Source organism: Solea senegalensis, linkage group LG2, assembly GCF_019176455.1.
Source record: "Solea senegalensis isolate Sse05_10M linkage group LG2, IFAPA_SoseM_1, whole genome shotgun sequence".
In the NCBI taxonomy this organism is placed as follows: domain Eukaryota; kingdom Metazoa; phylum Chordata; class Actinopteri; order Pleuronectiformes; family Soleidae; genus Solea; species Solea senegalensis.
The window spans coordinates 33901686-33927245 of NC_058022.1; the positions used below are offsets into that span (position 1 = coordinate 33901686).

General features: G+C 41.2%; 3 protein-coding genes across 4 annotated transcripts; 2 read left to right on the forward strand and 1 right to left on the reverse strand.

Moving 5' to 3' along the window:
* Positions 1 to 1766: 1766 nt before the first annotated feature.
* kynu (kynureninase) lies at positions 1767 to 9427 on the forward strand. 2 transcript variants are annotated; one of them, XM_044048647.1, is made up of 14 exons: positions 1767 to 1806; positions 4573 to 4743; positions 4821 to 4941; positions 5024 to 5106; positions 5706 to 5767; positions 5866 to 5937; positions 6016 to 6090; positions 6764 to 6910; positions 7062 to 7160; positions 7382 to 7455; positions 7765 to 7817; positions 8218 to 8303; positions 8386 to 8616; positions 8708 to 9427. In XM_044048647.1, exons 2-14 carry the CDS (start codon positions 4575 to 4577, stop codon positions 8819 to 8821), a joined length of 1386 nt encoding a protein of 461 aa, XP_043904582.1. In that variant the 5' UTR covers positions 1767 to 1806; positions 4573 to 4574; the 3' UTR covers positions 8822 to 9427. The 2 variants fall into 2 exon arrangements, with proteins under 2 accessions (XP_043904582.1, XP_043904577.1); XM_044048642.1 differs by lacking the exon at positions 1767 to 1806 and adding an exon at positions 3742 to 3911.
* A 3500-nt stretch (positions 9428 to 12927) lies between these two features.
* Positions 12928 to 20245, reverse strand: LOC122783205 (oxysterol-binding protein-related protein 11-like). The gene is made up of 13 exons (XM_044047897.1): positions 19822 to 20245; positions 19285 to 19353; positions 19010 to 19185; positions 18653 to 18732; positions 17856 to 18044; positions 17161 to 17359; positions 15955 to 16100; positions 15637 to 15777; positions 14469 to 14928; positions 14189 to 14375; positions 13919 to 14101; positions 13617 to 13770; positions 12928 to 13043 (listed from the first exon to the last, which is right to left on the reverse strand). The coding sequence occupies exons 1-13, from the start codon at positions 19935 to 19937 to the stop codon at positions 12996 to 12998; spliced, it is 2148 nt and encodes a 715-aa protein (XP_043903832.1). The 5' UTR covers positions 19938 to 20245; the 3' UTR covers positions 12928 to 12995.
* An 805-nt stretch (positions 20246 to 21050) lies between these two features.
* Positions 21051 to 25259, forward strand: gpd1c (glycerol-3-phosphate dehydrogenase 1c). The gene is made up of 8 exons (XM_044020056.1): positions 21051 to 21383; positions 21855 to 22032; positions 22479 to 22619; positions 22806 to 22944; positions 23046 to 23158; positions 23230 to 23463; positions 23585 to 23691; positions 24854 to 25259. Exons 1-8 carry the CDS (start codon positions 21343 to 21345, stop codon positions 24948 to 24950), a joined length of 1050 nt encoding a protein of 349 aa, XP_043875991.1. The 5' UTR covers positions 21051 to 21342; the 3' UTR covers positions 24951 to 25259.
* Positions 25260 to 25560: the final 301 nt, after the last annotated feature.

The window sequence follows — 25560 nt, forward strand, 5'->3', positions numbered from 1 at the left end:
TTGTTGTGCTTTTAAATCCACAGCTGTTCTCATTTTACGCCATTTATGATCTATTTTATTATCCTCATACTGCCATTTAATATGCTTTCACAATACAAAGTAATTTTGAGGTTTAATTGTGGACGTATAAGTAAATAAAGTGGACACATTTGCTCCACATAATTACAGTAAATGGCTTGTTTTCTTTTTCCAAGTGTTGGGAAAAACCCAACTGTACAGACCTACTGTAATCTGTTCAGTGCTGTTATCTTTCTGGGGAAAAAAACAACAAGATGTTATTTTCTCTGCAGGGGGAAGTGAGAAACCTGCAGAGCTGACGCAGAGAAGGCAGGGCTTGTGAGTGCAGAGTAAATATCAGGTGCTGGAGGCTTCAGAGACAAACTGACATACCTTTCCACAAAATAAAAGACCAGAGAGCAGCGGCAGCAGGTGTTCTCTGCTTGCCTTTTCATTCCCCACTCCACTCCAGTACTGTGAGAAAGTCTCTTGACACTTTTTAAGTTGCCTTTTTGCCATTATGTACCTTCATTAGACAGATAACAGTAGGAGGAGGCGGTAATTTAACAGTTTATGGTCTGCACGTTAACCCATTAGCCACTGGGAACTCCTGGTACCTTAACTTAGTTTTGAATGACTGGTATTTAAGTCAGAAAAGAAGGTTTGATGTGTTTCAGATGGATGACAATCCGTATTTCATCTCCTGGAGCTTCTGCACTGAGATTTCAATTTGTCCTCGTCTGAAGTGCCATAACCTGCACTCTATATAGACCCCCCCCCTCCCTCCAAGAAACTCCTCGAAACCTCCCAGGATTGAGGCTGCTGTGCTGGTGGCTCACCTTTACGGCCCCAAAAACAAGAGCATCATTATTATTATCACACACTTTGATGTCTGTACCTCCGCGAAACGACAAGAGGGGGAAGTTTGGGCCCCGCCTCCTGAACTCTTTCCAGATGTCACACAAACTCTTTCACTGTGAGAAAAACATGCGGACGGCATGTCCAGCGCCCCACCACCACCGCCCCTCCAAACATCTTGCAGCCATCTTGATTCTGCACTCTTGAAAATACATTTTGAACACGTCTTCATGGTACCAGAGTTCCCAGTGGCTAATGGGTAAATGTGCTGACCATAAACTGTTAAATGACCGCCTCCTCCTTCTGTTATCTGTCTGTTGTCTAATTAAGGTATGCAATGGCAAAAAGTAACTTAAAAGGTGTCATCAAACCGCATGTGAAGCAGCCAGCATGAAAGTCAGAGACTTATCCAGATGTGGAGTTCCTCAAGGTACCATCCTGGTTCCTCTTAAAAAGTTTCAAATTGCCTTAAGATTGAGAGGAAAAGTATCCCAATCACTTTATCGGCTCACATCCAGAGAATACATAAAACTGACATGAAAACACTGAACTGAAAATGACCTAAACAGAGAGGGTCAAAGGTCAATCCGCTTGACCTAGACTGCGCTGCATCTTTGTAATTACTCCCTAATTTCATGTCTTAGGTGATCTGTCTTTCTTTATATTGTATAAGCAACATTTATAGATCAGGAGCAGCTATGTAAATCACTATGGAAAGGCCTTTGGGCCATAATACATCCAACCAATCAGCATCAAAATGCTTGATTAATACACTATAGTTACCTGAACATTCTTGTTATAATATATAAATTCAGGCTTAATTTGTGTAATCGTGAATAGAAATTATAATATTGTGCTGCATATAAGAGAGGAATCTGTTCCACTCAAGACAGACTGGCTCAAACCTGGAAAACCACTAACATCGACATCTAAGGCCAGTGCATTTGAGAGGTTAGTGTGCAAATTCAACATTTTATCCAAACTTATCGTAAAATATCTTCTTAGTCGTACAGTTGCACTCATTTGTATTATATGTCATATGTTCTGACTGCTTTTCAGACAAACATTCCTGCTGAACGCACATGATTTATTTGACTTTTACAAACACAATGTAGAAAGTCAAAGTCTGATAAAATTTAGACTTTGACTTTCACTAAAATAAATTGTTTTGGTCAACTTACATCTGATTGAATTACCGAACACTACCGGCTAATTTGTTTTATTATTTTAAATACAATGCAGAGAGCAAATGCAACAAAAAATATCATCAGATTCAATAATCAAATGAGGAGTTCCCCAAGGAACCATCCCGGTTCCCCTTAAAATGTCTTAAATTGCCTTGAAAAGGTAAAGTATCTCACTTTATTGGCTATAAGAAAAACTGTCGTGTCAAGTATTTAGAGTGACCTGCGCTTACACTTGAACAATAACATGACCCTGACTCTCTTAAACCTTAATTAATGTTACTGGTAAAACTGGTGTTTGACCGACTATTTCATGTTGACAACTATGCTGTGAAAAAGGTCCCATCACATCAGGTTTATTCAAGACAAGAAATTATCCAGCAGTAATGCACATGATTCACATGTGATACTTAATACATTTGAGATGTTAGCAGGGGCGTTGCTATGGATTTTTGGGCCTTGGGTAAAAGGGACCGGGCCACCCCCCAAATTATTCATTAGTAAACTTGTTTAAAAATTAATTTATTAATCTACAAATAGCTCGACCTACAAATAAATACCTTAATCATTGATTATTTTGTATTTTATTGGTCAATTTAACTTGAAAATACAAAAGAAAATGATACTTCACATTATTACAATATATAAATACATAAAAGTATACAAAGCTTGCAAATTTTCCAAAGTACTGTACTTTCCAGAGACTTTAGTCTCACTCCGAGTGTAAAATCAGGTCAGATTATACAGGTAATACAGTAAATTACAGTACAATGTGACCTCGAGTGCAGATTTTCTCCCTCTGTCGAGTTTGATTAGGAGACATAATCCAAACAACGAGGTGTCGATGACACACTGTGAGTGTGCCGTGAGTATGAGACAGTTTTTACCCCGGTACAGAAACGTCACCTTACAAACCTGCACGGATTATTTCTCCTCATTTAGTTATGCTCAGTGTTGCCTCATGAGCTAATGTGATGAAATGAGAGCAGATGGCTTAGCGAGCTGTGAGTAACAACATGCAATTATTACAACACAACAAAGTCACAGACGTCATCTTGTGTCATTTCTTAAACACTCAATATAAAGAGGGAAAAATGATCTTTGTAATAAAATATAAAAACACAAACAATATCGTCTTTTAAACTGTACTTATTTAAGTGCAATACTCTCATCCACTCAGCCAAAATACCTTTTTATTCCAGCTCACATGATACAGTATACCTGCTGCATTGGCCTGTACTTTAGCACCATCTAGTGGACATGCAAAATAACCTCACAGGAATAATATTTCTAATTTCTGTGAATCAGATTTGATTCTATACTTGAGCTGCTTCTTCTGAACAAACAGTATGATCCCAAAATTTGAATTAAATGGAACAGCTAAAAGCTAAAGATGAATAAATATTAATAAATAAATATTTTTTGTTTTAGAATGAAACTACGATATTTATTACACATTTATTCAGTGAGATGAAGCTTATTTAAAAGCCAGATTGGACACAGGGGACTTGTGGAGCTGAACTATAATTCCACTGATCTACTCAAAAATATCTGTTGCGCTTTATTATTTGTCATTTAACTGCTGGTGGTTTGTAATTGTCAGTCAAAAAAGTGAAACCACAGAAATGGGGAACTCGCTCTCATGCTGTTGCAGTGACAATATCAGGAATTAGACTGTGACAATGTCACTTGCTGAGCTGTGGTTTGGACCTCAGACACGAGTTTGGCTGAGTGGACGAATGATTAACTCACACACACACACACACACACACACACACACACACAGAGGTTAAAGAGCATTTCCAGAGCAGAGGATTCGCTCATTTTCACCGCCGTCCGTAGAGAGGAAGCACAACCTGAATCAAAGCAGCTGTAAGTCGCAGCTTTCACTACACACCAGGCTTCACTTTAGCAAAGAACAAATGCCTTTTATAATGTTTTTTATTATTATTATTACTGCGCAGCAATAAAGCAGGGCAGTTATTGGTGTTGTATATTTATATGAACAGTCGTGTTGTTGTTTATGAGGAGAGGAAAAGTAGAAGCCACAGGAGGTACAACAAATGGACCAGTTGGACTAGTACATTTTTGATTAACATCATAAATATCTGCTTTATTAGTTCTTAGCAAACCACAGCTGATGTTTAGAGTCATCTTTGGTCAATAAGTGACATTTTTGAATGTTAAAATAATGAGTGAAAAAGATGCAGACGTATATTTGAATGGCATAAAAACTTGTTCATGAAAACTAAACTTGACATGTTGAGATTAAACTTGAAATTTCAAGACTAAAATGGAACTATCATGTTGAGGATTATGTCGAACTCTGGAGATTGAACTCAAAATTTCAAGACGAAAGTTGGATTATCATGTCGAGATTGAAGTCGACATGTCGAGATTAAACTCAAAGTTTGGAGAAAAAAGTTGGAATATCATGTCGAGATTAAACTGAAAATGTCTAAAGTTGCATTATCATTTTGTCAGTAATGTTACTAAAGAGAGTCGTATGATGTGTTTGTCTTCTCTGCTGCAGCGATGGATCAGTTAATCAGCTCAAATGTGAGAGAAACCTTGGAGAAAGTTTCAGCCTCGCTGGGCTGCAGTCCAACCTCAGCACAGGTGGCCTCGTACCTCGACGAACACGACTACCTGAGGCACCTGAGAGACGAGTTCCTCATCCCCAAAATTGCAGATTTGCCTTGCAGTAAGTGTGACATCACGTTCCAAATCAGCCCTTGTGATCGCGTGTTCTTATTTAAGTCTTTTTTCTCGTCTCTGCAGCTGATCTGTCACTGGTCGATGGCAGCGAGGAGAGCATCTACCTTATCGGAAACTCACTGGGGCTTCAGCCCAAAATGACCAGGAAATACGTGGAAGAAGAGTTGGACAAGTGGGCTAAAATGTAAGTCAAATTTATCCCCATATCAAGTCCCAAAACTGAGTGCTTTTTCCTGCATTTCCATTCAAATAAAGTCTTGTTCCAGGGGCGTTCATGGTCACATTTCGGGCAGTCGACCCTGGGCGTGGGCTGAAGACAACCTTGAAGAGCGCATGGCCAACGTTGTTGGTAGGACGGACTTTTTTACTTCTTCAATAATGTGTGACGATGTCCTGGCTCATCCTGGCTCTCTGTGGAGGAAATGAAAGCCAATAATTCTCTGTTCAATTTTGACACCTGAAGATAAAATCTGGACTTTTTTTTAAAATCGATATATATCTCATTTAAGAAAAGTCATGTTGTTAAAGACACACAATCTCAAACTCAATCTTTTTCTCTGACGTTGCTTGTAAAAAAAAAGAAAAAAAGCCACTGCATTTTGTTGTGTCGCTGCCTGTTTTGTCGAGTCCAAAGTACACACAAAGCTCATTACATAAACCTGCAGTTACATGACTGCTACATTTGGGCCAACTTTGTCCGTTCTGAAGACCCCAGAACTGTGATTTGATGACGAGGTTTCACAAGTGGACGTTCAGAAGCATCACCTGCAACTGTCAATCATATTTACTGCACTTAATTGTCTATTTTTCCTCTAAATATCACCAAAATTCACATACTTTTGACATCACAGAGTTGCCCCCTAGTGGCTATCCAATGCATTGTTACTTCCAGGTTGGTTTCAGTGAAGAAACAGGAAGACTTGTGTTTATTTAGGATGTTTCTTACAGGAGCTAAAACTGACGAGGTGGCTCTGATGAACGGCCTGACGGTGAATTTACACCTGTTAATGGTGAGAGGCTGCACTTCATTTTAAATTCTCTACATACATCAAATACTTTAAACTTCATTTAAAGGCTAAACATATATCCTGTTTGTAATGTTCCGCAGCTGTCCTTCTACAAACCCACGGCCAAGCGGCACAAAATCCTCTTAGAGGACAAAGCCTTTCCCTCAGACCACGTGAGTAAATCCACACCTGTTTTGCAAAGACACCATTTCGAGAATTGCTGTGATCTTTTTTTCTTCTCCTGTTTCCAGTATGCTGTAGAATCTCAGATCAGGCTGCGAGGGTTTGACCCCCAACAGAGCATGCTGCTGCTGTCACCCAGACCGGTACGCCTGGACCTCACTTATCACATTTACAGTCAACTTCTATCATGTATTTCATCAAAAAAAAATTGCTCTAACCGTCATTTTTAGACATCTCTGTGATTCACAGCTCAATAAACTGCTGAATTTGATTTTTTGAGGCACTAAACATGACTGAGAACGAGCTAAAATTGGCAGAACTGACATAGAATTTTGGTTAACATGTAAAAGTGCTACAAAATGACTCAGTAGTGCACACAGTAGGACAAAAATGCACCAAATTCCAAAGAAACTTGTTGGAAACATGTCACGGCCCAAGACGAACAAAAAAGTCTATTGGGACCATGACCTCAACTCAACAGGAAGTGGCCTGCGACTTTGCCATACAATGACCGATCTGCTCGAAACTTCACACGTGACGCAAGAGACCGACCCTGAACACGTCCATCAGCAAGGACTTCACACGACAGGAAGTCAGCCATTTTGAATTTAGCCGCCGCTTTGACCGCAAAACAGGAAGTGGCCTATAACTTTGTCGTACCAATCTGCTCAAAACTTCAAGGGCATAGCGCCACCTGCTGGCAGCATGGTGGCTACAATGTTGTCACTGTTTCACGATCACAACGCTGATCTGTTTGGGTTGAAAGCAAAGACTGGATGAGAGAAAAAAATCTGACTGACTCTGCTTCCTGCTCAGGGAGAAGAGACTCTGAGAACAGAGGACATCCTGGAGCTGATCAAGAAGGAGGGCGACGCCATCGCCGTGGTGATGTTCAGTGGAGTTCAGTATTACACCGGTCAGCTGTTCGACCTGGCAGCCATCACTGAGGCTGGTCAGAGAAAGGTAAAACTCAGATTTGCAGTCAAACTTGATCAGCGTCTGCGCTGTCCATCTTAAGAGGACGTGTTTTTCAAATGTTTAACAAACAAACTTGGCATGATCAAGCCTTTACTAGTAATAACTAACTACAAGCTTCTCCTTTTCATCTGTTCAGGGCTGTTATGTAGGATTCGACTGTGCTCATGCCGCGGGGAACGTTGAATTAAAGCTGCACGACTGGGGAGTCGACTTTGCCTGCTGGTGCTCCTACAAGGTCAGCTGTAGATCCCAAAGTCCAGCAGTCTAACTTAATTTGACTGCTAATAATGGGTGAAGGTATAATGGTCACATATGAGTTGCATAGACCAAGTGCAGCAGTTTAAGATTATTTCCTCGCAGGGAATTTAAAGGACAAACCTCTGTAGAGCGTCTGTGACCTTTGATTCTCTCGGTCAGCAATGCATAAACTCGTAAACCTGTCTTTTATCTTTCTAGTATTTAAACTCCGGTGCTGGTGGAATAGCCGGAGCGTTCGTCCACGAGAAACACGACAACACCATTAAACCAGCGTGAGTCCTCACGTCCTGTTAACATACACTTAAAATAAAGTACTTCATGATTAAATGTGAAGTGTGTAATCGCTTTAAAATAACAAGTGTTTGGTTTTTGTAGCCTCTAAATAAGCCTTTTACATATACTTGCTTTACAGATCCTCAAAGTCATACTATAGAGGTTAAATATTCTCTATGACCCCACAAAAAACACTTTCTTTTTTGTGTTTTTTATCTTTAAATGTGTGAAAATATGTGCTAAACATGCACATGAAGTGTTTATATCACGTGTATAAGATTTATATTTCATTCTCTTTTCTCTACCAGGCTCTTGGGATGGTGGGGACATGACCTGAAAACTCGGTTCAAAATGAATAACGGTGTGTGTGTGTGTGTGTGTGTGTATTTCTCCCATTTGTTCCCCTCTTGGTCAAATGAAGAATACATTTAAAATCATTATGATGCTGCCGTTTGTTTGTTGACCAAATTTGACCAGTTTTTTCTCATCTATTTTATTTTTTACTTTTACTCATAAAATGTGACAGAAACACAGTAAAGAGCAGTGTTTTTCAATCCCAACTTCCTCTGTTGTTGTGGGAATGAGACTTGTATCTTAAATCCACTGTCTGATGATGAAATAACACATTTATCTCTGGAAATTCGTAAAAAAAAACTGTTGTTTTTTTTTGGATGGCACTGTAAAATCAAGGTGCCATCTTGTGGTTGGCAGTGAATACTGCATTTGAAACAATAAGTGAATGAAATTGTTGTTTTTTTCAGTGCTGGAGCTGCAGCCTGGAGTGAAGGGCTTCAGACTCTGCAATCAGCCCGTCCTGCTGGTCTGTTGCCTGCAGGCCAGTTTAGAGGTACTGCACTAAACGATCTTCAGAGATGAACTAACACGCCACAATAAATATGAACGTCAAACACAACTTTCAATGCTGCCAGATATTTGAGATGACCGGTATGCAGGCGCTACGCAGGAAGTCCCTCCTGCTGACCGGTTACCTGGAGTATCTGATCCAGCATTACTACAGCGAGGACCCCACCCGGCCGCTCAAAACTCACGTCCACATCATCACGCCCTCTGACCCTCAGCAGAGAGGCTGCCAACTCTCGCTCTCCTTCTCCATCCCCATCAGGAAAGTGTACGAGCAGCTGCAGAAGAGGGGAGTAGCTGTGAGTATAACTTGTTATAAGGACTCGTATGTTCCATTTAGAGCAGAATATGTAAACGTGAACCAGTGTTCTGTCACTTTCTGTCCCTCAGTGTGACATGAGGGAGCCCAGCGTGCTGCGGATCGCTCCGACGCCTCTCTACAACACCTTCAGTGACATTTACCGCTTTGTAGAAACACTGGGATCCGCTCTCGCCAGCCACTAAATACAGTTCATGTACATGTTTCTCGTGAAAATACCAATTCTGTCCTCTTGAAATACATTAAACTTTACCCTTTATATCTGGTGCTTATAACATTGACTTATCCCTGAAGTGCTGGCATGAGTTGAGTACTTGAAGGACTCAGCTGCTCCCACAGGCCATGTGTGAATTATTCCTGGGCTCAGACGCCAGGCGAGAACGACTGGACACCCTAAACTGGACACGGCCGCAAGTACAGCTGCAAACCAACCCATCACGCCACCGAGATACCTCTGCAATATGAGCTTCTCTTTGAGTGCGTTTCACTCAACACTTTGTCTGCCTGACTTTAAAGATTACTGAGCAAGACTCAAACATGTTTTCTTAACGCCTCAGCCACAACAAATGGTGTTTTTTTCAAAACTTTGAGGGTTTAAATGTTTTAAAATGAGTTGGCCTTTCATCCTGAGGGTCATGGGTTCAATTCCCACACAAGATGACAGTTTGTGGCAGGTTTCTGTTTAACAGTGGAATTAAAGCTCTACTCGCACTGCTTTAGCGTGGAATAAGATCATAACTGGGAATCTGATGAGTGTCAAAATAAAGTGAGACTTGGATGTCTTAAGAGGACGTGGTCTGTGTATAGATGTGCATTATTGTATGTATTCACACATCCTCAACTCAATCCTTTAATACAGTTTCTGCTTTGTGATCTGATCACATAGGACACATATTTAAATATTTCATCAGGTTGAGGTCGCTGAGGTCATGGGTTCTTTTCTTGAACAACTTAAAAATTTAAGGTAAAGCACACAAGGACAAATAGCTCAGGTGGTTAAAAGAAAGGCTTGAGTTCCTCAGGTTGTGGGTTCAAATCTTAGACTAAGTGAATTTTTAAGTACAACATTCAATGCAAAGCGTATTGTTAGAGCTTATGTGTTTGTTTATGTAATACCTGGAAGCCACAGTAGGTGGCGCTCGGTACTGTGAGGTGCAGGAAATGACTGAATAGAATAGCAGGTAATTACACGGCAGGTGTGCTGCTTACGGGGGAAGCACACCGTTTTTGACCGTCGCTTATTTGTTAAGAACCGTGAATAAATGTTTGGTGACTGCATACAACGTTCACGTGTTTCATTCATTCATTCATTGGACCCGAAAAGACGACGAAGTACCAGTGTAGCAGGCCCCTCGGTGGCTTAGGTTCGTTTTGTTGTTTTTATGTTGTTAAAAACAAGTCACTTTATTAAGTCAAAAACTGCGCTTCTATTAGAAGTCTTAGTTAGTCGCGGCAGCGCTGGAGCCAACGCTGGGTTTCCGAGCTCTGCTGAGCCGCATGGAGGATGTCAACAACAGCCGTGTTTCCTGGAGTGACACCGATCGTGAGCTGATTCACCCAGAGCGGTAGTGCGCACACCGGACCATTTTAAGGCGCCCACCGCCTGCAGGAAGGTATGAGCAGTAACGCTGCAGCTTCATGGCCATAACGATGATAAATAAAAGTGTGCACACTTGACTTTACCCTATTTTATGATTATTATATTTACCATAAATTGTAATTATAATGATAAGTTAGCTTTATTTGTAAACCATCTACAAAAACAGTTAGAAATTTAAACCAAAATACAAAGCATAGCTATGAGACCAAAGTCATATTCATGGTTAATATTCAATGGAATTGTTTATTTAATCATCATAAAGGTACTTAATGTTGTCATTATTTTCTTGGACAATAATATATGAAATCCCTGAGTTCTGTGACCGCAACATTTTGTATTTTCCAACATTTTTGATGATAGCAGTATATCAGTGAATGAAAAATCAAGTCAAGTCAGGAGGAGTCCACTTTTTCCTCTTTGTGTTTTGTGATTTGCAATTGTTTGCGTTTTTTTATTATCATTATTATTATTATTATTATTTTAATATGCGTTTGTATTTTGTTCTTTTTTTTGTTGTCTTCCTGTTTGTGATTTGCACTTCCGGCCACCGTATGTCTAAATAGAACACTAATACATCTATGAAATTCAAACTAGTAATAAACATAAACAAATCAATAATTTAGCACGTTTAAAGGCAGCATTGTTATTTTTGTTCTGATAGAAAGGCCATCTGTAATGATGGCTAAATATAATATATACATACTATAATCAATACTTAAATTAGGCTTAGTCATTAGTTTTACACACTTGCAAACTGCTAATTTTACACCGCACTCCTTTTCAAATAAGAAACTAATGAATGAGAATTATTTGATTTGCATGTCTGCTTGTGATTTGAATGTGTTTTTTATATTCAAAATAAACTTCAGTTTCTTGCAGTCCAGTGCTGAGTTTCTATCAAATAAAGAAAATTCTATCGGCCACATTGTCCATACTATTATTTTTAATTGCTCTATTTAAAACAAAGTTAGTGAAAAGAGCAACACAAACTGTCAACACTACGTACAGCTGATAATATGCAATTTATTTGATTTTCTTTTAATCACACATCCATAATTTTTTTTTGCACATCAGGTTTCCTTCAATGTCAGTGCATTTCTTATAGTTCAGCAAGACAAACAGGGGAATTCAAAACCCAAACAAATGTCAAAAACCTGGAATAAAAAGTGCTCAGTCGACTTCCAACGTCAAAGCACTCGAGTGTAACAAGGAAGAAAAATGAGCAGATACAGATAATCGCTGCTATTTGCACCCATCGGATAAATAAGAGACGAAAGCTGGAAGACACACAGAGAGTTTGCATAAGGCACAGAGACTTGGAGGGAGTAGCTTATCGATGGCAGAGTGTCTTGATACTGGGATGCTTTGAATTTTATGGGGGTTCAATGAAAAGGTCACAGTATAATTGGACTGGAATTACTTCCAAAAGAGTCAACACAAACAATGTTAAATGTGGGTTAAAAAGCAAGATGGGAGGATAAACATGCATTCAAAGAAAAACATATTTATTTGCATTACAAATCAAGCAAATTTGGTTAAAAGCCTTTACAATAGACATTTGGAAATGGAAGTTTATGCAGACACAGGAGTAGCACTGTATACTTTAAGAGGGAGGGACACCTACATACATGTGGGAGGTTGTTTTTTTTTGTTTTTATCCACTGCAAAAACCACAAAACAGAAACAAAACAAAAAAATACAAAGACGTGAATAATCCTTGCGCGCGTGACTCGTTTTAATCCCATTGAAAAACAATGAGCAACCCAATAATAATTTGGAGGTACATCGCAACGACGACAAAAGTATAACGTACGATATACTGTACGTATGTTTATGCACACAATCGTCTGACATCAAGAGTCAGGATCGGGGGAAAGTGTTGCCTTGTGAAAGTGTCATTCCAGATGTTTTTATAAATAAAGAAGGGGGTAAAACACTTGTGTATAAGCAGTGTATAAAAATATCTTGGTTTATAAATAAAACAGACGTTTTTAAGCATTCAAACATTCCGGTTTTTAACAAATCCTACAAAGACATACTTAGCATTACAACCGTCTGTTACACTCTTGTCATTCATTCATTCTAAAACCATTGTATATTTATATACTGCTTATTAATTATAAATAACAAGCTTGAAGAGTTGTCGAGCCAGTTAGCTTAGCATAATTAAACAGGGGGAAAGGGAGCATTGTGTGCAGGTAAATATAAATTGTCTTCTATTTTATGAATGGAAACTCGTCTTAGTTGTTTTAATTAATATTGCTCTAAGAAGCCGATTACACTGCGCTGATATTCCAAAGGTGTTTTTCTAAATGTATAAAGAAACTCTTACAAAATAAAGAGCAAGAAAAGAACCGTATCATGAGTATCATTCATCACATTTTCTTAAGGCTGTGTAAATAATTGTGGACATTTGCCACCAGAACAACATTGTTGTTTTCATTGACATTGGATTATCTACAAAAAAAAACAAGAAAAAAAAAGTTCAGCAGTACAAAAGCTCGTACTTTGAGGTTTTGTGAACATCATAAGAGATTTAACACTTAAAGTCATGCCGTCCCTCTCTTCCCATGTTGCATTCTTCTTGTAGGTCAGTGCAGGTCATGCTGTCATTTTCAGAACCGTCAACTACACAACTACCCACCCACCCACACACACCCACATACACTCACTCACCCACCCACCCACCCACGCCACACACACACACACACACATTCCTGAATCTACAATGTCAGCATCCAAGATACAGACTGAAGAAACTAAGTTTTGTTTTTCCAAAGCGGTTTGTGATAAACCCAGCCTTCACCCTGCAGAAGGAGAGAAAACCATGGTTAATGTATCGCAGACTTAGTTTTCAATTAGTGCAGCGAGTCAGCAAAAACATTCATTTGATCCAACCTAGTCAGCTAGAATTAGTTTTTCTGTTATTTGGTGCAAAACTAAGACGTCATTGACAGCACCTTTAAGCCACTAGCTTCTGTCAACTCTGCTTTTCTGAATCTAAACTTCCTCTAAAGTGGAATATAATTTACAAAATGTATGTCATGTGTTATTGAAGAAGCGCTGAAAGTACTGATTGAGACCATTAACGCCTCAGGAAAATGTTTACCGACATTATAAATCAAGTGAGAATTAGAAGCTCAATTTTCTCCCCCCAGACTCCCCCTAGTGGCTATTCAATATATTTCCCAGTTCCTGATTGGACTGGACCTGAAGAATAACATCTATTTAAAATGAACATCGACATCAATTGTGCTGAGTTTTTACAGCTTTTCCCAGCTAGACTGTGAAACCCCGCGGTCATAACGTGGTGTTCTGCTAATACTTGGCACGAAATGCTACAAATATGCTAAGAAATATGCCAAGTTCTTCTTATTCACCTCTCTGTTAAAGTATCTGGTTCTCCACTCGGTTTCAGTCTCGACGCGGTGTCTCTCCTCGGTCCGTTGCCTCTCCTCCAGAATCCTCTTGTGCTCCGTGGCTTTCTCGATATCCTTCTGCCGCAAGGACTCGGTCACATGCTGCCACAGACGCCTGAATCACACATCAACATCGTTTGTGCCAATTTAGAACATGTTACACCTCAGAAAAAGAATGCCATCAAAGCGTGTCCAAAAAAAAGACTCTTATAGTGACTAAGCCCCATCATCAAAACCCCCCCCCAAAAAACACATCTTCTGACCTGGATTCAGTTGGTCCCTGCTTCTCATTTGGACGTACGAGCTTCCGCGTTACGGGCAGATTGGTGACGTCCACCACCCTCGTCTCACCACTGGTGTAGCTAAACTCTAAAATGCCGTTCCACTCGCCCTGCACGCGGCACACCACCGCATTGGTAGCGTTGTGCTTCACCTCTGCTGTGACCCTGCATTTGGAAAGAAGAGAAACTTTGAATGAGTAAAAGCATGCCGATGTGACTCTCACACACACAGATATCAGCGGAGTGACTCACTTATGTAGTTTACCGCCATAAAATGGTTTAGTCTGGAACGTGATGACCGCCGAGTAGCCCGACTTGGCACAGCTGATGTTGACTTTGCCGCCCAGTTCCACCCAGGGAACGGTGAGGATGGAGCGGGCGTACGCACACGGCAGCGTGAAGGTGTACTCTTCATCGTGCTCCAGCAAACACAGGCAACCTGGAAAGAGACCGTTGAGTGTGAAATACAAAAGAGCAATTTGTAAAACAGGACAGAGGAGGAGCGGGAATAGAGTTCTGTTGATTAACCCACCTTCACCTATCATGGATACCCCAATGGACATTCCCATGAACTTGCTCTTGGTCCACACGTGTGTGTTGACGCACATTCGTCTCTCCTGACATTCGGCGTAAAACCCGGACACAGGCGGGTGATGCGACACCTGCTCTGCCACAAAGCGCACTAGGTAAGGGTCTTGAGCAGCAGTCTGCTCAGAGCTCCCCTGTGAAGGCTCCTTGGACGCTTCTGGGGTTTTGGGTACCTTCCAGGAGCAGTGGAAGGTCTCACCGATGATGGGGTTGTAGGGTTTCTTGGCTATGGCACCCTTGCGGCCTTCATGGAAAGAGGTGAGGTAGTACTCGACAAACCGGACCATGCGATCCTCCGGGCTGCTGCCGTCAGTGATGGTCACAAAAAGGTCAGGGTGTGACATGAAGTCGGCGTACATCTCAAGCAGGGAGCGTTTCTCCAAGATGAAAGTGGGCAGGACCACCTGTGGCGAAAGTGCGGATGAATGATTCATCTGCTCCTCCATTTTCACTTTTATCACGCAATCTAGCAAAAGTAAATCAAGCTGACATGACTTTGGTTTCCCTTCTACAAGATCTCCATCTTAGCTACGCCAGTGATTCCACCAGATAACTGGGATAAATCAGAAACCCAATCAGAGGAGATCCAAATACTAGAACAAACTGACACTGGAAGATAGAATGTCCATCCAGGGCTCTAGGTTTAGTAATTAACCACCAAGAATGTACTTAAGCCTATAACGTCACTGAAACTCAGATGATTGACACACTGATTCACCATGATTCCTAATCTTGGGACATCAGTGAAGTTGTCTAAATAAAATATCCAATCAAGTCTTAATCTTAGGATTAGCTGTAGAAGCAGATACAGTACAAATTTAAAAAAACAACATTGTGATGGGATTTTCCATTCAGCTCACCCTGCAAGCTATAACGCTTAATTTAAATGGATAAAAACATTAAGTAAGATAAAGATAATATTGTATTACAGGCAAAATAATTTGATCCAAATGATCCACTGAAATTTTATCATTTAAAATGATTTTTAAAAAGTAGGAGAACCCCCATGGATAATACTTTTAAAACTTATTTAAACTACTTATTTTAAGCACTAGCTCCTAGTAAACGTCACACAAAGATACGGCCCGACACTGACGTGGAACTCGACCTACCCGTGTGAGGTCCATGCCCAGCTTCAGCTGCGACAGCAGGTGTAGGATGACGCTGCGTTCCTCCTCCACAGCGCCCAGTTCCTCCTCCTTGTCTGTGAAGGCATCCTCCGTCTCATCCTCCACATCTATGTCTTCCTGTTCCTTTGGAGATTGAAGACAGCGGAATGGGATATATTCAATAAACTGCAGCAGTTTTGGTTGGATTAGAAAAATGGAAAACTACAATAATTTAAAAAATAAACTTCCTGACAACCAACAGATTGGTACAGACTTAAGCCGTTTCCTAGGAGAGAGATGGAGTCATTTCCTTGGTCTTACCCCAGAGAATGTGCAGGACTCTGGGCTGCTGAGCTCCAGGCGGCTCCCCTCCAGCGGGCCCTCACCTGTTGGGAAGCTGCCCATGGAGCTGCTGCCATTCTTCAGGATGTCGGGCAGTTTGGGCTCGAGCCACTCGATGGTGGGACCTGCGGTGGACGGGGAGCACACAGTGGCAGGTTGAGTGGTGCTCATGGTACCACCGCCCCCCCACCCACACCCAAGGCCCTCCAACACACACACACACACACACACACCCCCAGGTAGTAATACACTCAGTCTACCATTTACCACACAACACACCACAACTGCCAGGTTGCTAACTGGACAGATGGGTGTTATTCAGACAGCTACCCTGAACCAAGGGAGTGTAACCCGACCTGTCCAACCAACAGAGTGACAGGATAATTTGGCCCCACCGACAGGAAACATCCTCATCCTCTGATTGGCTTCAGCCTCTCACTATGACCTGGGCATTTTCTTTTTTTGTCTTTGGAGGCAGGCGGACCTCATTCAAATTCACCTTGTGTGTTGTCGGACAACTTCATCTGATTGGCTGCTTGAGAGGAGCCTGGCCTAATGAAATATACATCGTGTAATGAGATCTGCTGTAAAAAAAAAAGAAAAAAAAACTGGGGCGTTACGCAGACGTTTCCCCCATTTTTAATCGACCTGGATAGATTGCTGAGAGGGTCAAGATATCAGCGGGTCGGCTTTGGCGCTAACAGACCAGGGCAAGTCTGTCAATGTGAAGCTGTGGATGCCTTTATAATAGAGGGCTCTGACCTGTATGAGCAGGTGAGGCACTGGTGTACATCATGAAATTAATCAAAGAGCCATTTCAATGTTCTCTCAGTGCCTTTTCTACAGTACTGTAAAATGGCAGCTACTGCAAGCTGCGACCTCTCCTCAAAGTGTTGCTGATGGATATTTCAACCTTCTGAGATCTAATTACCTTCGAGACAGGTAGTAAGAATAGGTACAGCTGCTTATCAATAATGCAAAATAATTCCACTGTGTGACCAACGCAAACCAGTCTTCTAGATTGGTTGCATTCGTCGTAGGGACTGCCTGGGGAGCATCTTACTTAGAGAACAAAGACACTTCCTCTGCAGCATCTAATAGCAAAGTTATTTACTCAGAAAATGACTTAGTTGTACAAAAGTTAAACAACAATCATCATATCCACACAAGCGGCCCTCCACTGACCTCCCAAGGAGCTTCTCTGCCTGGCCACCTGCTGCAGGTGTAGGATGTGCAGGCACTCGTTGAGGCAGTTCATGGTGGCCATGGAAGTGGCCTTGAGCATTAGCAGGTCCTGGTCTAGAGGGGAGAGGCCGGGGGCTGCAGGCAAGCCCTCGATACTTTGGATCAGGTCTTTGTGTTGGCCCTGGGCCTGGCTCATCATCTGTAGGAAGATCATGAGGATGGTTAAAAAAAAAAACTAAAACAAAACAAGTGTCAGGGATAATGCAGATAATGTAATTTGAGACCTTTGAAATCTTTATATGTGCAAAATGCATATTTTAAGGCAATAAAAGAATAACTAACTTTAAATCGCACATTAGCCTTAAATCCAAGGAACTGCACAACAATAAAATGTTACATTTCTTAAACTGTTTAAGCTTAGTTTATTCTTTTAAGTCTGCTGATGTTAACAGAAAGACAACAGCACTCTCTTGTGGACAATCACCCAAAGTGAATGAAGAACATGACGCAAATATCAATGAAGTCCAAAATATTTTGCCTTTACTACTTGAAGTCTTTGTAGAAACGTACCGATTACAAAAGCTTTCAAAAAATAACCATTTAAGATATCACAATTTTTATAATGGCAAAATTACACTAGCCAGAATGTTTTGCTGCCAATCAAACTCTGGCAGTGTATCTATGGTTTGCAGTACCTCTCTGGCATCCATGAGATGATCTGGCAGCAGGGACCTCTTGCTCGAGTAGAGCGACGAGCCCTTGTGGACCTGCGACCAGTTGAATAAGGAAGCTGGGTTTTGGCTGGGTCGGCGAATGGACATTGGTGAGCTGCCGCTGCCCTGAGACGCCATAGAGTAGCTCCGAGACTTGGGTGGGGGATTACTCTGAACAATATGGGACAGCACATAAAATATAAATTAGACTGAATTAGAATATACTCATGGTTCAGCTCAATCTTGGTGGTCTCAAAAGACCTGAATTGCAACTCTAAGGGGTTAAATCAGAGCCAAACATCACCAATACAGTTACTCTATAACCATCTTGTTATTCAAAATAAATACATAGAAATAGGTTGGCTGCAAACTATTTAAAGCCACTGCTAAAAAACAACTCCTTGCATAGTTCTCATGTATCTCATCAACATTAACAACAGTTGTGGGCAGTGTAGTAGTGCGTAGATCAATATCCAGATCAATGCAGATCGATGCAAGGGACTAATGTGCCCACAAACAAAGTAAAATCTGATACACTTTTACATAACCCTCATAAGCAGAATTGTGTCCAATTTCTCCTTTCCTGTAAGGGAAGGAAGTCAGGAAGCTAAAAAATGTCAACTCAGATCCAAATCTGAGTCATCATTATTATTTGGATCATCAAAATTCACTTCGCTTATGATACGAAAACAAGGCAATGGAGAGCAGCCATTTAAAGTAAACTGTATACGTGTAAAATGCTTATGTGTACACCAAAACAAACAATACTACAATCTTACCTTCCCCATGGCCTCTGTGTGATGTTGTGTGCAGATCTGCAGTCTGCTCACCCAGTGCTGTCTCTCTTTGGCATCAGTGGCTGAGGGACACACACACAATGATTATAATTACTCTACAATGATCTTAGTCAGCAGCCTTACTTCCTTTGTGCTTCTGCTTCACTGGCAGCAGATAATGGAAAACATTCAGATCAATACTCTATGAACCTGATGGATGGTGATGAGAGTATGCCTGGATTCTAAAAAGCAGTCTTGAGGCAACAGCTAGGTGGTCATGAAAGCACAAGGAGTGGCACACAACCTTATTTAAAAAGGGCAAAATAATAAGTCTTAGATGTAAAGAAGTTGGGTACTCACCCCTGAGCTTGTACTGCTCCCCGCTAATGGCGTTGACAGTAAAGGTGTGCGAGTCTTCATCGCTGGGGGAGATGACAGCACCTGCGAGTGGCAGCATGCCACGGGGCTTCTGGGGCCGTGACTGCTCGTTGACAAAGTACTCCAACAAGCCCGCCTCATTGTTTAACACAAAGAACCTGAAGACAACAACCACCATGACATCATCCGACTGTCCACTGCATCAGCACCAGTTTCAGCATTATGTCTAGTATCAAATGTAGGAACCTAAAACTCACCTGTACTGCCACCCCGTCACCAAGTTGGTGTATTTCATCAAGTAACCATCAATATTCTCCATGTGGTCACTGCCAAGTGAAATAAAAAGTCTACTTTAGTGACTTACTCACCTATAGACTGTACATACAAAGATAAAAGTTAACATCAATCACAGTTATTTGCCTTGTGATAAGAGTTGCTCAAAGGGCAACATTAACTGATTGAACCTGATTAGAATGCTGATTTAACCCTAAAGCAGCACATAGACCAAACAAAAACCTTTATGTATGTATGTGTGTGTGTGTGTGTGTGTGTATATGCATATATATATATATATATATATATATATATACACATATATATACACACACACACACACATATATAGATAGATAGATAGATAGATAGACATATAATATAACATTATTATATTATAACACAACAAAAAATACACATGTATGTCATATTTTCGCAGCTTGTAAGTCACTATGGACATGTTTACTTGGTAGGTGAACTAGCTTCAATATTTGGGCGTCAGCAGAATAAACAGAAACCCACCTGTACTGCCAGCTTTTGGCACTTGCTCTCCCCGAGCTTGGGGTCTTATTCTGAGGGAATACATCCAGTTTGCCTTCATTTTCCGTGATTCGTATTGCTGTGGTTTCCGTTTGCATAGTGACAGGCAACGGAACCCTTCTTTCAGGTCAGACGCTACACTCTCGACTTGCCAACGCTGGGCTAGGCTAGCTAAACAGAGCTAAGTCACCACAGATATTATTCAATCGTTACACAGCGTCCTTTATAAAAGAGTGAGAAAGTGTCGATTCATCCTTCATCGGAACGTCCAACATCCCCCTACCTATGTTAATAATAGGCGAAACAACATGATATTGTCCAGTACTACAGCGACTATCTAGTTAGCTTGTGCGTGGTAGCTCGCCTGATATTTACAGCTTTGGCAGGGACACAGTCACGTGACTCGCCCACAAAGCGCACACTTCCGTGTTCGATTAAAAACTAAAATGGAAATATATGGCAAATTAGTAAGTGAAGAGTATAATATATGTATTTTTGTTTTTTACATGTTTGCTCATTTTGAATACGACAGTTTATCTGACGTATAATTTGACATACATAATAACAAATACTACAAAATACGTTTGAAATAGCAAAAACAAATATTTTGTAAGTGCTTTAATTTTAAGTATTTTGCGTGAAATCCTATCTGTGGTAAAAATGTGAAATTGAGACTTGTTTTGAAAAACCTCTTGACAGGTGTTATGCCGAGTTCTGTGTGTCTGCCGAGAGTCGCATTGGCTCTGACGGGAACGCGCACAGCGGAAGCGGAAACCGTTGGACTTCGAGAACTAAATGCTATTTGTTGGCAAGCTCCGACTCGAAGGCGATACTTTTTGGGATGCATTAATGATGTTACGAGGTGGTACAATAACAGAAGTTTGGGGTTTCGGTTACTTGGCGACATCAGCAACGTTTTTCTTACTAACATTTCATATCACGTTGAAGCCCGCAATGGTCTACAGAGTGGCAGGGCTGAAATTGGGCATGCAATTGTCGGCAGGTACGCAGAACTCGACACAACACTGGAAGTGTTACCGAATAACTGTCCGGCTTGACCACAGTGGGAGGGGCGCATAGACCCCGCAATAAATAAAAATAAAAATACAAATTGGAAGAAACGGCTGCGTCTTATATGTCCATTTCAAAATAATACATTTAATAATAAATATTTTATATTTTACATGCATACACTATGCGTCAAGTTTTATTTTCTTTATATACTTTGCCAAATAGAGAATTACAGACATGGGGATGGAGAAGAGTGTTACGTATGTCAGAACCGCCTGTGATGCATTGCTTTTATGCTATTTCAAGTTTTTCGTAATAAATAAATAAAATAAATGAATGAATGAATAGATAAGGTGTGTGTCTGTGTGGCGAAGGGGAGGAGTGAAGCGAGAGGCAGTTTTCAGGGCGTATGAGGAAGTTATTGTTTGAGGGGGGAAAATAATAGAACAGTAAATATAGTCGAGCAGCAAAGTCTTCGCACCTCCACTGAAAATGCCTGGCAAGAAAGTCTGCATCGTTGGATCTGGAAACTGGTAACTTTCCTGTGTATTTCCGGTGAAACTTTCATTAAATCTAAATCTTGCAAATGAGCAAACGATATATAAGTCAAGTTTCAAACGTAGCCCAATTCTTCTTGTAATTCGTCATAAAAAAGTAGATAACCTTACAATTTAAACAAACCTAGTGTGTTTATTAAGTGACAACAATCTTTGATTTCTTTAAGGAGAGTTAAATGTAAATTTTTTGTACTTTGCCGGTATCACAGGGTGTGTATCTTTTGTTTGGAGGCTGTTGACAGACATAGATAAACATTTTTTTTTTTATTCCTGCACAATCATAATCACTCAGTCTTTGCTACACTGAAGTCATAGACTGGCTGTAAAATAATATGCAACTAAAATGTTCACTGGAACTTCAGAAAGTTTTTGTGTTTAGTGAGACGTTCACAACTTCAGCACCTTTCTCCCTGACCCATGCATGACCTTTGCCCTTCTCCCTCCAAGGGGTTCCTCCATTGCCAAAATCATCGGGCACAATGTCAAAGGGTCCAACCGCTTCGACCCGATGGTCAACATGTGGGTGTATGAGGAGATGATCAACGACAGGAAGCTCACAGAGATCATCAACACAGACCATGAAAATGTCAAATACCTCCCAGGTCACAAGCTGCCCAAGAATGTGGTGAGTGTGGAAAAGCAGCCGCCTACATAAAGTTAAAATAAAAAAATAAAGTTAACCCAGTCCAGCACAGTCTGTCTCGGAAAAATGTGTTGTTTGCACAGCAGGGCGAGTCATGTCATGCCTTGTGTTGTAGTGTTTTGTCAATTTTATCTGGCGCTGCTGCGTAATTGTGGGCACCGTAAATGTATTTGATTACACGCCTATGAACTGCAACAGTAAATATAGGAGTGTAATAATAATAACAATAATGATAAATGACATTCATATGCATATTATTTTAAAGAAAATCCTTGTGCCCTGCCCTAAAATAGAGGAATCTGTGTATTTCTGCGTATTGAAAGTACTACTGATTTAAAGGGAGACCGATGCTGAGACATCATTATTATCAGAATAGAAGTTGAATATGAATTTTTTGTGGACGTGCCCTGTGCCGACGCTTCGTTCAGATCGCCGTCCCTGACGTCACGGAGGCCGTGAAAGGAGCGAAGATCCTCATCTTTGTCATCCCGCACCAGTTCATCGGCAACCTCTGTGACCAGATGAAGCCTCACGTCACAGAGGGAGCCATCGGGATTTCACTCATCAAAGTAAGTAACTTCCTCCTTGTCAGGCGCTGTCCCCTGACCTTACTTCATGTTTTGTGTGGCCACAGCTTTACAGGATGTTGGAGTTGAGCAACGTGGATCAAACCTGTGACAAATACTGTGTCTCAATGCTTAGTCCTGAGGACAGAAGCTCCCTTGGTCTCGCTCACTGGTTTTATTGTCTTCCAGGGTGTCGATGAGGGACCCAGTGGACTAAAGCTCATCTCAGACATCATCCGAGATAAACTGGAGATTGACGTTAGCGTTCTGATGGGAGCCAACATCGCCAGTGAGGTGGCAGATGAGAAGTTCTGTGAAACCACAGTTGGTTAGTCACTGTTGTTTTTACAGAAGCTATGAATGACAAAGAAACACAGGGTTAAATCCATGTTATTCTTGTATTTTTTCCCCGTTCCTGACATATTATAGGTGCAAAGAATGAGGCAAATGGCTACATCTTCAAAGAGCTACTCCAGACTCCAAACTTCCGTATCACTGTCGTGACAGAGAGCGACACGGTGGAGCTGTGTGGAGCGCTGAAGGTAGCGACAGTCATGCATTGAAAATGGCATGAGAACACTTGTGTGAATCCTCTAATTCCTGCCCTTCCTAGAACATCGTGGCAGTCGGCGCTGGATTCTGCGACGGCCTCGGCTTTGGCGACAACACCAAAGCGGCGGTGATCCGGCTGGGTCTGATGGAAATGGTCGCCTTCGCCAAAATGTTCTGCAAGGACAAAGTGAGCTCCTCCACGTTCCTGGAGAGCTGCGGCGTCGCCGACCTCATCACCACCTGCTACGGAGGGCGCAACCGCAAAGTCGCGGAGGCTTTTGTCAGAACATCTAAGGTGAGAGGAAGATTTCGGATAAGCTACAGTCAGACATGGACGTGGAATTAAACCATATGAATGACGTAATAAGCAAATGATGTCAATAATAAAAGTCATTTCTGCACGTTCGCTTCCTCAGTCTATTGTTGAACTGGAGGCAGAGATGCTCAACGGCCAGAAGCTGCAGGGTCCACAGACGTCAGCCGAGGTCTTCAAGATCCTGCAAAAGAGGGACATGGTCAACGAGTGAGTCCACTTCATTTATTTATTTATTTTTTGAGATAAAAATAATCAAACGCACTGAATTAACACTGATTTAGCATTTTATTTACACAACAGTGCAGTAATAATGTCACAAATTAGATTTATTACGCGGGGTTCCATCGACTCCTTGAAATCCTTGAAAGTTTGTGAATAGATAGACATTAAATAGACATGGGTCATTGAAAGTGCTTGGATTTTGTGCAGGTGTGGGGAACCCTGATGACTGAGGTCATGATTAAAGATGACGATTACTGACCTACGTGATCCACATAAATGTCTTTGTACGTAATACAGTGGATATCGGCCGTTGGTTTAGTCTTACACATGAAACACTTTTACTGTTTCACTTTCATTACAGTGCACAGCTGAGGTTCTCTCAGGTGCTTCCATGCGAGGATGAAAAAGACCCACTGATATCCGCTTACACTCTCACTGAGGCTAAGAGAAGTGGACAGTAATGCAACATTATGGACACCAGCTGCTATAAAACACACAAAAAAACAGTTTGGGCTGAAAAGCAGCGGAAGTTATTTGCTCTGACTGCTGTGCACGGCTTTGTGGGAACAAGAGACTCCCAGAATTGCTTTGTTCACACTCAACCTGAGCTGAGGTCTAATCTGAGAATACCAGACTATGGAACTTTGGAGTCTAATGGCGTGTTTCCACCACCTCGGCACGGCACGGTTATTTAGCATAGTACCTGGTGCTTTTTTTTAGTACACAGGAAGAGACGTCCGACACAAGAATCAAGCAACTGTAGATCAGTTCGGCAAAAAACGTGGCTTAATCTCCAACAATTACCAGGGAAATGTCTAAAATGTCAATATTTAACAGAGGAGTCTGGTGTATTTCAGTCCACTCATGGAGGAAGTACTGGTACAAAGTCACGGCAGAGTGTCCCGCGGGGTCTTAAAAAGTATTACCAGTTGATAAATCAATTTTGGGGAAATGAAGGCCCTTTAAAAACGGCCCATGTTGAGTAGGTACTATGTTGTTGTCAAAAACCAACCTAAACCGTGCCGTGCCGAGTCGAGGCGAGGTCCATAGGTCCCATAGCTGGGACCATAGGTGGAAAAGGGGCCTAATATTCCACCAATATGAAGGAGTTCAAACACAGACTGACCGTGTGCGTTCTCTCCCGCAGGTTTCCTTTGTTTTCAGCCGTCTACCAGATCTGCTTCGAGGGCAAAGAGGTGAAAGAGTTCATCACCTGTCTGCAGAATCATCCCGAGCACATGTAAAACGAGACCCGGCCCGCAGACGCGCTCACTCCCTCAAGTAACACTTTACCGTCACCAGAGGGTGACACAACAAAAAAAAAAATCGTAGAAACGCACAACACAGCAAAGTAAATTCACTGAATACCACTATATACACTTACAACTGTTTTTCTATCAGTGGCATTTCAGAGTGCAATCTGTATTTTCATAGCTTAAAAAGCCATTTCTGTTATTGTTGTTTTTTTTTGCACTTTTGTTTAGCTTCTTGTGGAGGAAAATAATAAGAGATAAGCTATGGCAACTATTTTATACATGAACAAGTCTCCATTTGTGTTATTACAAAAATCGCCATAAAATGGCCTCATGTTTCAGACGCAAGCACTTTTTTTGTCCAATTTGTATTTCATTCAATTTAAAAAAGTTGTTTAAAAAAAAAAAAAGTAAAACTAAGGATTTGGGTTTGTTTTAAATCTTGATGTGTAGTTGTTTTATTTCTCAACAATCAAAATGAGTCCAGGAGGGTGCTGTTTTGTCACAAGGGGGCGCACCATTCACATGAAAGTGTTTTTGACATGTTTCACTACCATGTTTAGATATTTTCTTTACTCTGTGTCAGCATTAGAAACACGTA